Source organism: Schistosoma mansoni (genome assembly GCF_000237925.1).
Source record: "Schistosoma mansoni, WGS project CABG00000000 data, supercontig 0097, strain Puerto Rico, whole genome shotgun sequence".
Taxonomy (NCBI): Eukaryota; Metazoa; Platyhelminthes; class Trematoda; order Strigeidida; family Schistosomatidae; genus Schistosoma; species Schistosoma mansoni.
The window spans coordinates 704535-717759 of record NW_017386031.1 but is presented as its reverse complement, the minus strand read 5'-3'; the positions used below and the strand labels follow the sequence as shown (position 1 = coordinate 717759).

The 13225-nt window shown below is 37.5% G+C and overlaps 2 protein-coding genes across 2 annotated transcripts in view; both read left to right on the top strand.

Moving 5' to 3' along the window:
- Smp_164230 (hypothetical protein) overlaps positions 1-565 on the top strand; it is a gene marked incomplete at both ends in the record, with an annotated part of 3469 nt that extends 2904 nt beyond the window's left edge. The window contains one exon of the mRNA XM_018790459.1: positions 171-565. Within this exon, the coding sequence (XP_018646273.1) occupies positions 171-565 (395 nt within the window). The remainder of the gene's footprint in view (positions 1-170) is intronic.
- Positions 566-1765: 1200 nt separating this feature from the next.
- Smp_164240 (hypothetical protein) lies at positions 1766-12989 on the top strand (the record flags this gene model as incomplete). The annotated part of the gene is made up of 6 exons (XM_018790458.1): positions 1766-1934; positions 3658-4070; positions 5384-5861; positions 7570-7634; positions 9466-9624; positions 12933-12989. 6 exons carry the CDS (start codon positions 1766-1768, stop codon positions 12987-12989), a joined length of 1341 nt encoding a protein of 446 aa, XP_018646272.1.
- Positions 12990-13225: the final 236 nt, after the last annotated feature.

Genomic DNA, 13225 nt, shown 5'->3' with positions numbered 1-13225 from the left:
GGATGCGCACTGCCACTGAGGAGTTCCACAATAGGACGAAACAGCCGTCCAACGCTTCCAGGTTTTCCTTGGTGGTGGTCTAGCTTCAATTGACTCACGTTTTCAACAATTCTCATCTAATACAATTTCATTTATTATTCATAATATTTCTTTATCAACATCTATTCAAGGTATCAAATATTTAGAAGATATGGTACGTCTTATGAATATAACAAAACGTGGTAATCAAGCATTTGATACAGCACTTCAATCAGCTAAAGATGTTCTAGCCTCGGTTGAAGCTAATCTAATTGAACATGAACATGAACAACAACAACAAGAACAAAATCAAGATGATCATCAACAGATGGATTTCAATTATTCATCATTAGACTTGGATCTTCATCAATCCATCAATCATAATAATAATAGTAGTATACCATTATCAAGAGCTGGTTCCTATCGTTTAAAACGTCATCATAAACATCATTCAAATAAACATAAACATGGAAATGATAGAATACAATCTGTTGAAATGAAAAACATTGAATATTCAGTAAGTCTGTTGGTTATTATAAATATATAACTTATTTTATGATCTTATAGTTGAATTCATGAGTCAATTGAAGCTAAACCATCATGAAAAAGCTGGAAGTACTGGATGGCCGTTTCGTCCCAGTGTGGGACTCCTCAGTGACAGTGCGCATCAACGATCCTGCCTTGCGAGATTCGAACCCAGGATCTACCAGTCTCGCGCCAGAGCACTTAACCGACAGACTACTGAGCCGGCCGGTATCCGATGGTGTTTATATCTAACTCCAACCAAACCGCGAAGTTGGGCAATCGTTCACTAACTGTCTTCAGTGAGTTCCTATCTCACAACAGCCGTCCAGTGCTTCCAGGTTTTTGATGGTGGTCTAGCTTCAATTGCCTCACGCTTTCAACTATGAAAACACTAGATCTCCATAAAAAAGCCTTTCATTTGGTATTGTTTGCTTGAATCTTCCCATTGATGTTTAGGATTGCAACTGATCAGTCTCTTATTGACATATGTGCATACTGTGCGTATTGCCTTAATATTGCCTGAAGTCATAAGCTTTATAAACAAATATGGATAGTGGCTAGTAGTGGAATCCAATTTGACGCGCGTTTCGTCCTATTCGGGACTGGTCATCCGGATGCACCTGCATCTCAGACTTGTTGATGTTCACTCTGGGACTCGAACCCAGTACCTTTCGCTTCAAACGCCATCACGTTATCTACTCATTCTCAGAGTGAACACCAACTCTGAGATGCACGTACATCCAGCTGACGAGTCGCAAATAGGACGAAAAGCGCGTCAAGCTGGATTCCACTTCTAGCCACTATCCATCTTTGCTCATCCAGTAAACAGTTAATTTGCAAGCTATTAATCAATTGTCTCAATCTTGACTGTTCCTTCTGCAAATATCAATCCATCGTCTCTGATTTCATTGTTCATACATTTTCATATCAATTGCGTGCCGTTCCTGTTCTCTCCTTATCGATCTTCTACTGAAATACATTCTATGCCTGACCATCATCAAATACTAATTATGTGAATATAAGTAACCCACACCACAATATTATTCTATCATCTAATTCTGGGTAAGTCTTCTTCTGGGTGTTTTATATATTTACTGATATCCTTCTTTTTTCTTCTTCCATGTTTTAGACTGGAACTGATCTCAACAAATCATTAACCCTTCAAATACCCCAATTGAATATTGATTCTTCATTTTCTCAACGAATCAATAATAATAATACCATGGTAACAACAACAACAACATTAGAGAATAGTTTACATGTACCAAATCTTAATTATTCTATAAATAGAATAGATAATGATTTATCATCTGAATGTGATTCAATCGATGGTGAAAGTCGTACAACAAGAAGTTCATCCGAAGTATCAAATTATATAATTTTACCAACATGTAATTAAAGTTTATTCAATTTTTTGTACTGACCTATTCTATTCTATTTTTATGATTGTTAAATATAACTATTAAAAATAGAGGATATGACGTGGTACGGTCGAGAGTGGTTAGGGCCTGTCCTCTCCCTCGACATGCTCTCACGTGTCCACGTGCATACAGCCTCCACCAGGGAAGTCCTACTCACTGCCTTCTCGTGGCATTACTGTTGTTTATGAAATTGAGAGGACGAAAAGCGAATGTTTGGTGCTTTAACAGGGTTGGTGGACACGGAAAGTCCATCTAAGGGAGTTGGAAAACTCTGATTCCAAACCAATGGTGCACATGGGCTCCAGTATCCTGAGAGAACAAATGGTGAATGAACCAATTGTTGGTCACCGACTACCATGAAACTGCATCTCCTCACAATGCTCCACTGTCTTGTGGATCAGATCTTTAGGTTAAAGGCTCCGGGTGCGGTCCCCTAAGAAAACCACTTGGTTCGGTTTGGGCAGCTGGGCAGTATCACAGTTCAATAAGTATATTCAATATTATATCTTCATATCCAGTGTTGTCCATTCCAACCTTGGCATTTAGATCTCCCATCAGAATGGTCAAGTCCTTTGTTGGGTATTTCTTAACGATTGACTTCAGCTTATCGTAGTTTTCTACGGAATGGGGTCGCTAATGCCATACCCAAACCTCTTGCTTTCTCCGGGCTTGGGACCGGCAGTAGCTCCAGGTGGAGTCTGAATCAAATACCTAATTTAAAATTAACTGAAAAGGCCTATAAGTGTAGCCATTGACAAAGTATTGTCTTTGTTTGATAATGTTGTATTCTCTGACTTCGTTGGTTTCATTGTATAGGTTTCACTATTATTCTAGACAATATCATCAATGTCTACTTTACATAGAAGTCCACAAATGTTAAATCAGTTAGTTCTAACGGGTTTAACTCTATATCTTTTTATCTATGTTCATCTCTATGTAAGTGAACAAGGCATTCAGTTTGTCGATTATACTATGTCTATCATAATAGAGTTCAATTATTTGATATTCAATCAATATTATATTCTATAATATATGATAACCATACGATTATTTTTTGCTCTAACCTTTCTCCATTTATTCACTTAAAACACATTTCATCGTGGATGCACACTGCTGAGGAGTCCCACAATAGGATGAAATGGCCGTCGAATGCCTCCAGGTTTTTCATGGTGGTCTAGCTTCAATTGACTCATGACCTCAACTACATAAAATTACTATGCTATCCACAAAACCTCCTTCTAATAATGATCATATGCTCACTAGTGACTGGCTCCATGAGGTATTTCATGGAGTTCTAGTGAAAAGCAGTAACCAGTAGAGTTCAATCAGGTCTGTTGGAAGATATCAACTCACTGAAGACAATGATGAATGGTTGCTCAATTTCGTGGATTGGTTGAAGTTAGACATTAACACCGTTAGATGCCCACAGGCTCAGTGGTCTAGGTTTTAAGCGCTCACGCGCGAGACTGGTAGGTCCTGGGTTCGAATCTCGCGAGTGCGGGATCGTGGATGCGCACTGCTGAGGAGTCCCACAATAGAACTAAACGGCCGCCCAGTGCTCCCAGATTTTCCATGGTAGTCTAGTTTCAATCGACTTATGATCTTACCTATATAAAATTACTAAAATCTTCACAAAACCCCCCTTGTGATAAACTCACTTTTTTTTGTTTTTTTTCCAATTTTTCTTTATTAGTTAACATACTCAAACCTCAATCAGAACCATTAACCATTCCATTGAATAAACTAATGTCAAATACATCAGTTATGGATGATTATTTTGGACATTATAAAATTACCCCAAAACGATTACCTTCATTATATAATGAAAAACGTCATTCCATGGAGAGGCTAACTGAATTACATAATGTACATGAAAACATAGTAACTATGCCAAATCGTTCTATGGATCGATATGATGATGATCATGATTATTTCAAACCATTGGATCGTGATATGAAAATTGCAACATTTCCACGTTCTTCAGAGAATGTTGAATCATCTAAACGAGTCGTACGACGTAGAACATTACCAGGATTTTTAACACAACCACCATTAGATTTAAGTAAATATTCAAATTTGACAACATTACAAGAAAATGGAATTATGGTAAGGCTTTACTATGGTTATAATCATTACATAATAATAATAATAATAAATTCATTTGGTATTGTTTATTTGAATCTTCCCATTGATGCTTAGCACGTATCTTATATCTACAGTTTAGATTTTTGCTATGTCACGTACTACTAGACTACTTGAACAATCGAACCCGCAACGTCGCAAAAGAGAAGACAGAAGTCTAGTAAGTAGGAATGTTATTCCCAACACAGTGTTCAATATGGTACAAAAATCTCATATGTTTATAGTTTTCGACTGAAAGTAAATCATAATTTCGGACAGCCAATAGGCACATAGGGGGTCATTCTTATTCAAACAATAGGAGAGCTACACGTTGACATTCTAGAATGTTCCTCTAGCGATGATTGGGCGGAATGTCTTCGGCTCTTTCTGGGCTTCTTGAGTTTGCCAACGAGCCATCCTAACAGTATATATATAGGTATTGAGGTAAGTGAACATTCAATTGACAAGTCTCTTACTTACTTACTTACGCCTGTTACCCCTCGTGGAGGAGCATAGGCCGAACACCAGCATTCTCCATCCAACCCCGTCCTGGACAATCCTTTCCGGTTCTTTCCAGTTAACATTCATCCTTTTCATATCTGCTTCTATTTCCCGACGTAATGTGTTCTTTGGCCTTCCTCTTTTCCCCTTCCCTTCACGATTCCATGTTAGGGCTTGTCTCGTGATGCAGTTTGGTGATTTCTGTAATATATATATCCGATCCACTTCCAACATCTTTTCCTAATATTCTCTTCAGCTGGAAGCTGGTTTGTCCTCTTCCATAAAACGCTGTTGCTAATAGTATCCTGCCAGTGAATGTTGAGTATTTTGCGTAGACAACTGTTTATAAATACTTGTACCTTCTTAACGATGGTTGTAGTAGTTCTCCACGTTTCAGCTCCGTACAGTTGGACTGTCTGACAAGTCTCTAACAAGTTAAAATACAAAGTATACAACAAATAAAAGATTTTTGGCCGAATATTGATTTCACCCCCAAACAACCAATAAATGGGAAATAAAGGCGAACAAAGGAGAAATAAAGGGAAAAATGCATTGGAAAATAAGGGGGGAAATAATGCGGAAATGCGCCGAAATGTCTGCATTTAAGTCTGTCTGGGGGAAATAAAGCGGAAATTTCCCCTTTATGTCGCTCTGTGTTTCAAATCTTGCTAAATTGTTGATTTTCCCCCTAAATATCCGACGAATTGGTCAAGTACTTGATTAAACTCTTAGTTTATTGATTTTATCGACAATAATTTCATTTTTTTTGTTTTTTTTTAAATGGAAACCAAATCTAGCCTAGTAACAATACATTAGATACTGAATATAATCAATCATCTAATTGGAATCCTCAAAATAACCCATTAACTATTCCACATTTATCGAATCATCAAGTTACCGACAGTAATAGTAACTATGACCAATCTTCTGATAATACCTCAGTTATTTATTATACAGATAATGGTATACGTAAAAGAGCTCATGCTTATTCCCCCAGTAATAAATCATTCCCATTTCCTAATATATCACAACAGAATTTAGTAACTATGGCAACTAAATTGGATTCTTTGAAACAAACAACAATAACAACAACTACATTACCTATATCACTTTCAACTACTACTAATAATAATAATACAATGTCTACTATTACAAATACATTACACAAGTATCCTTATTCAAGAATGAATCAATCACCATTAGTTGTATCTAATGTAATGATTGAAGATCCACAAGATCAATTAACACCATTACCAATATATTATAAAGAATCAAGTATTGATTTATCACAAGTAAGTAATGAATGGACTGTTGTTGTTATTTAGGATTGCAATTGATCAGTCTCTTGTTGGCATATGTGTATCCTATGTAGACTACCTCGATATTCCTTGAAGTCATAAGCTTTATAGGCAAAGATGGAATAACAATGGAAAGATACAAGTAGCCAACATCAAGTGAATATAACTTCATTCCATTGAACAAGCAGGTGGCTATCAGGACTTAGTAGCTAAGTGGATAACGTGATGGTATATGACATGAAAAGTACTGGATTCGAGTCCTAGAGTGAACATCAACAAGTCTGAGATGTGGCAGGCACATCCAGTTGACGATTCCCAAATAGGACAAAACGCGCATCCTTGATTCCACTGATAGCCACTATCCATCATTGCTTACAATGCTTGTGAATTAAGGCTTTATCGAGGCAATACACACAGTATACACATATGCCAATAACAGACTGATCAATTGCAGTACTAAACATCAATGGGAAGATTCAAACAAACAATACCAAGTGAATTTAAACACTTTACCCCGTTGCCCAAAGAAGTGGCTAGCAGGACTCAGTAACTAAGTGGATAACGTGATGGTGTTTGACGTGAATGGTACTGGGTTCGAGTCCTAGAGTGAACATCAACAAGACTGAGATGCAGGTACATCCAGCTGACGAGTCCCAAATAGGACAAAACACGCGTCGAACTGGGTTCCGCTGCTAGCCACTATCCATCTCTGCTTACTGTTTTGTTTTCTTATAATATAAATTATATAAAAGTAAACCGTCTTGGAATAGTTTAGTGGATGTCAATCATCGAATACTACACCGAAGCACTGTACAACTACCGAGGCTCAATGGCTGTTTTTGCATTGCTTACGTAGAATCATTACATCATTCATTCTTTCTTTTATTATTTGGGCGGACTCATTTTTTCATTTTTTTGAGCCAATAATAATTATGCAATGATTCTTTGTAGCTTTCGTAATCATTTGTAGGGTATAGGTAGAGTGGTTGATTAGGCCGATTTCCATCATCCGTGTTACCGCTCATGTTAGTACTGTAGTGCCGTGCTTCGTTAATCGTTCATCTTAATAACCGTTATAAATCCAATCTTAACGGTAAATAAAATCAGAAGGCAAAGAGAAGCAACAACTATAGTTTATTGTCAAATAACTTAGGCTAGAAAGCTGCCAGCACCTGAGCGAATATCAGCAAGCGAGTAGACAGCAAGAGAGTAGCAAGCAATTACATAGGCAATTTATAGCTAAATTTAATAAGGGCACAGCAAAACAAAACAAAAGCTGATAATAGGATTTGCGTGCATATATATATGGGGGTGAAGTATGGGTCATCGAATGATAATTAAGCAATCAAAAGTACATGGAAACAGTCTCATGATCCAGGCGGCACGACGAGGATGTGTAAGTCGGGTTTTGCCTCCCGGATGCCAATCATAAGATTATTTATAAGTGATTTATAAGAGAATGTTGTTACAATTGCCCGATGGAATGAAGAGTTTCAATGAGTTGGAGATGCAGTGTTAGCATAATACTTGGAGACTAGACGAGAAGACTGGTCAGATTGAAGAATACACTGAAAGATGCAATTAGAAGATTGAAGACTATGCACATGTAATAGGTAAATATTATGTAACTTCTCACGATAAACACACATTCCTGCTGCCTATTATCTTACCTTACAGTAGTATAGATATATCAGTTGGTAGATTTAAAGAACATGATCTTCAGTTTTTTGACGGAAAGATAAGAGGTCAAGTAACCTACTATGAAGATATAGTCTTGTTTTAAACGTATCGACAACAAGTACTTGACATCATCTAATCTAATAGAGAAGTTCCGTAATTCATAGCTCGATATGACGAAGGAAACTCCAGACATAAATCATCCTTCAGTATACGATAAATCAATGTAAGACCACTTCATAATCTACAATGAAAGTATGTTGATGTGTTTCAGTCTGTCTTCCTAAAATAGGTCAGAGCTACTTCTCTTCATCATTTTAATCCCTTGCTATTAAAAGCTTTCATGTATATCCATTATATCAATCTGTTATATCTGAAGCGGTTACGAGTTCATTTAGTCTGCGAACGGAATAAAGACTTATGACCAGAGATCAATAAGCTATCTATTCTGGTGCATCCCAGACCCGCTAACTAGAGTGAGAAGTCCAAGTTGGAAGTGGGGAAGGTATATTTTGTAAGCAGCCAGAAGCACAAGCAATCACAACAGGAAGAAATCAAACGCATATATATACATTCTGATCTTTATAGTTATATCCTTTATACGTATCTGATAAGTCTTGCTGTAGGAACCCTCGATTCGATTTCCTAACCGCTTCTAATAATTCCAGACTTAATGTACACGACAATGAGAACACAAGAGGAAAGGTGGGAAGTGCAAAACCAAAGACTAGTGATGAGTATATGATTAAGGAGTACACCGCAACATAATAATCATAGGAGGATTTATGCTTTGAACTATGCATAGGATTCGTAACTGCTAGATGATTGGAGGTAGTTGACTGGAAACCCTGAATTTAGGAGCTTTGATAACTGACAGTCGTTAGTAAAATGTATCAGTAATCTTAAGAGAACAGATGTTTCTCAGTAGATTCGATACCGTATCACCCAGCTTTACAGTCCGGAACACTAATACTGAGCCAGTCGAGGAATGGATGACCTCTTGTAGGACTGAAATATTTACAGTGATTTGACTACTGGTTAGTGATCAGTGTTATATTTTTCTAGTCCTTCAACGCTGGCGAATATAAATCTAGATGACATGAATTTAAATTCATTCATCAGTTCTCTCAATATTGTAGGTAAGCCCTAATGGAGAATAACAGCTAACACGAAGTCTTGGACGAGAGTTTCCTATCGACTATCACTAACCACCTCATACATCAACATATCGAATACCTTATTAATTCATTAGACTAGTATTCACATTGTAAGCAAAGATGGATAGTGGCTAGCAGTGAAATCCAGTTCGATACGCATTTCGTCCTATTAGGGACTTGACAGCTGGATGTACCTGCCACATCTCAAACTTGTTGACGTTCACTCTGGGACTCGAACCCAGTACCTTTCGCTTCAAACGCCATCACGTTATCAACTCAGCTACTGAGTCCTGCTAGCCACATGCTTGTGCAATGGGGTAAAGTTTAAATCCACTTAGTATTACTTGTTTGAATCTTCCCATTGATGTTTAGGACTGCAACTGGTCAGTCTCCCACATTGCAACTTGTTCAATAGAACTCGATCAGCTCTAAGAAGAACTTGATACATATAACAATAGTCAATACTCAATGATGAATCACTTGTAAAACAGAACTGATCAGTAATTGAAAATTTTTTCATAGTTGAAATCATGAATCAATTGGAGCTAGACCACCATGGAAAACCTGGAAGCACTGTACGGCCGTTTCATCCTATTCTGGGACTCTTCAGTGGCAGTGCGCATCCACGATCCCGCCTTGGAAGAATCGAACCCAGGACTTACCAGTCTACCAAACTATGAAAATTGATTACTGACATATACTCATTCCATTCAATTCTTGATTATTTTCGTTTCTTTTTTGTCATAGAGTATTAAACGAGGAAGTGTTCCAGATGTTACAAAACAAAGTTCTACTTTATCTCCAAATGATTTATTAAAATTAGAAGAGGAGCATAAAAGAAAATATGAGAATATATTAGATAGAAAACGTCAAGGTGAAATAGTTATACAACTCGTGGATTTCTTTGTAAGTTGTTATTCTCACCCCCCCAACTATTTGCTTTCACTGGTGATCATGAACTGATCAAAGTTTGATATCCGTTGAAAATTGGAAGGCACTGGACGTCTTTTCTGCTAGGGGCGGCCAAACCAAAACATGGCATCAGTGCTTGAAGACACTAACCTTTAGTCTGAGCCATTTTGGTAGAGGTAGACTACTTGGTTGGAGTCCGCGGGACTATCGTAACCAAGGATTGGAGACTCTGTGTGACATAGCTCAGAATCGATCACAATGGTGTAGGAGTAGACACTCTTTATCTTCACTTAAATCTTGAGATTAAAATTGCTTCATATCTTTCCTCCCTCCTATACTATATTCTTATGTACAACCTATCTTTTATATCTTACCACCACTAAATTAACTACTTCTATGAATTCGGTGTTCATCTTGTTGTGCTAACGAGGTATGGAAACTTGGACCGATGAATATATTTGCCTGATCCTAAGTTGTAGCTGACTGTTCTGTATTGGTATGAGTTTCGTCAATAGGACGTATTCATAACCTCACTAGGAATCGAACCCTATAATCTTCAGGTGTTGTGACGAGGTCCTAATATTGCGATCACTGAGCCGTCTTTAAATGATTTATGTTGTCTAACTGAGATTAGTTTGCAGTATTGTACAATCATCTTTCATTGTCTTCGGTGGAATTCAACCCTGTTGGGTATGAGGTAGTTACTCATCCATCTCATTCATGAGTAGTTTTGCAATATCGTAAACTAGTTGAAGTTAGAAATGTATGCCACTAGATGCTAGATCAGTGGTTTACATGTGTATTCACAAACTCACTGGGAATCAAACCCTATAATCTTCAGGTTTTGGGACGAGGTCCTAATCTTTCGACCACTGAACCGTCTTTAAATGATTTATGTTGTTTATGGGTTTTCCAACTCCCCTAGGTGGACTTTCCGTGTCCACTAACCCGGTCAAAGCACTGGACATTCGCTTTTCGTCCTCTCAATTTTGTAAATAACAATTCTGCCACGAGAAGGCAGTGAGTAGGACTTCCCTGGCAGAGGCTATATACGCGTGGCCACATGAGAAGGAGAGCGGACTCTCCCCACCCTCGACCGTCCCACGACATTTGGGGACTGGGTATATACCACTAAGTTAACAAATATACCTTGGTAACCAATTTGTTCAACATTCAATTATTATGTAACTGATAAATTTAAACAATCAAAAACTTTATTCATAATTTTCTTTATCAGTGTTCTTCTTCTTATTGTTGTTTTGTAGGATTGGTGCCGAGTCAATTTGTCTATATTAACATTTATATTGATCAATTGTATTTTGGCTTGTTTCTTTTACATCATCATTTACAGTTGATAAACATTGAAACATTCTTCCGGTGTATAAAATTTTAGAATGTCAACCTGTTACCATACATACATACATTACGCCTGTTACCTCCTCATGGAGGAGCATAGGCTGCACACCAGTATTCTTCATCCAATCCTGTATTGGGCAGTGAACCTATTACCATACATATATACATACCATCGACTAGGAGAGACAGAATGGATCCAATAGTTATGATCATCAATTTGTAGAAAACTAAAAGAAAAAACAATAATATTCCAAATGAATAGTTTTGCTTTTTATTGGATCTTGCTCAATTCAACCTTGTAGTTTGAATATATTCGGGATTTTATATAGTTGAGATCATGAATCAATTGAAGCTAGCTAGCTAGAGTACCATGGAAACCTTGGAAGCACTGGATGGTTTTCCATGGCGGTCTTCGCTTCCATTGATTCATGATCTCAACTATTCAGATGACTATCATATTCACACACAAGAACCCCCCTCTTCTGATATTATGAATTGTCAACAATAATTACAACTATTATATAATGAAGATTGTACAAATCAAGTAATAAATGATATATATATTGTAATTGAATAGGGTTTTTGTTTGTTTAGAATGATTCATAACTTCACTCAGTATTATTTGTTTGAATCTTCCCATTAAGTGGATAACGTGATGGCATTTGAAGCGAATGAGACTGGGTTCGAGTCCTAGAGTGAACATCAACAAGTCTGAGATGTAGGTACATCCAGATGACGAGTCGCAAATAAGACGAGACGCGCGTCAAACTGGATTTCACTGCTAGCCACTATCCATCTTTGCTTATAATGATTCATAACGTTTTTTCTATTAATAAATATGTAAGATACATACATTATAGACTATAAATCTGTGATCTGATCTCATTTGATTCATTTTGACGACAGGACATAGTCCTGTCTGGTGAAGACACTGACAAAATGTAGAGTCTTCTGTTAGAACTGAATAATGATTCCAGGATGTTTGGGATGCGTTTCTCCCCATCCAAATGTAAATTGTTACTCCTAGAATGGTCAGCGTCAACACCTGAACTAAGGATAGGGAGTGAAGTAGTCGAACGCGTGGACAACTTCACTTATCTTGGAAGTCTGATCAGCCCTAATGGGTTGGTGTCTGACGAAATCTCAGCACGGATTCAAAAAGCTCGTTTGGCTTTTGCCAACTTGCGTCACCTATGGCGAAGATGAGATATCCGTCTATCAATTAAGGGACGACTATATTGCGCAGCAATTCGCTCTGTTTTACTTTACGGCTGTGAAACATGGCCATTAAGAGTAGAAGATACTCGTAGGTTACTAGTATTTGACCACAGATGTCTTAGAAATATTGCTCGCATCTGCTGGGATCACCAGGTAAGTAATAGTGCAGTTAGATGCAGGGTATTAGGGAATGATGGTAAATCAGTTGATGAGGTGATGAATCTTCATCAACTAAGATGGTTGGGCCACGTCTTACGTATGCCTGAACACCGATTACCACGACGCGCTATGCTGACTAGTATTGGGGATGGTTGAAAGAAAGTTAGCGGTGACCGAACCCAAACGTGGCATCAGTGCTTGAAATCTATATCTTCTAGTCTGAGTCATACTGCTAGATGTAGACTACTTGGTAGGGGTCCGTGTGACTATCGTAACCAATGGTTGGAAACTCTAGGTGACATGGCTCAGAATCGATCACAATGTATATCAAAATATTACAGAATATCTTGGTAAAATCTGGGAACTATACAGTAAATTGATCATTTGCAAAATGTCAATCAATTGTCTTAGACTTGATTGTTCCTTGGCTTCCACACTAATCACTCTCTATTCTCATTCTTTTCTCTTCGATGTCGTCAGGCATTCCACTTTCGATTGACGATACATACTACTTATATCAGTGGACATCAGTAGCACATACCACTGTGTGAACTGTTTTTACATTATAGTATTGTCGACCATTATTTGATATTATTGTATTTTACACTGTCGATTCCATTGCATAAATTGATGAAAGTCAACTTTGTATCATCAGCATTTGTTAATGTATGGAACAACAAAGGAGTATAGCTAATTGATTGACTTACTGGTTTAGTCTAATCATTTCAACTTTACTACTGAAATCATAACAGATCAAACTAGTTCTGTTGTAAATGTTTAAAGGTAGTACTGTCTTCTATGAACATTCTTACCTCAGAACAACATCCAGAACACCTATTAACGAAATCCAATTGAATAGGCG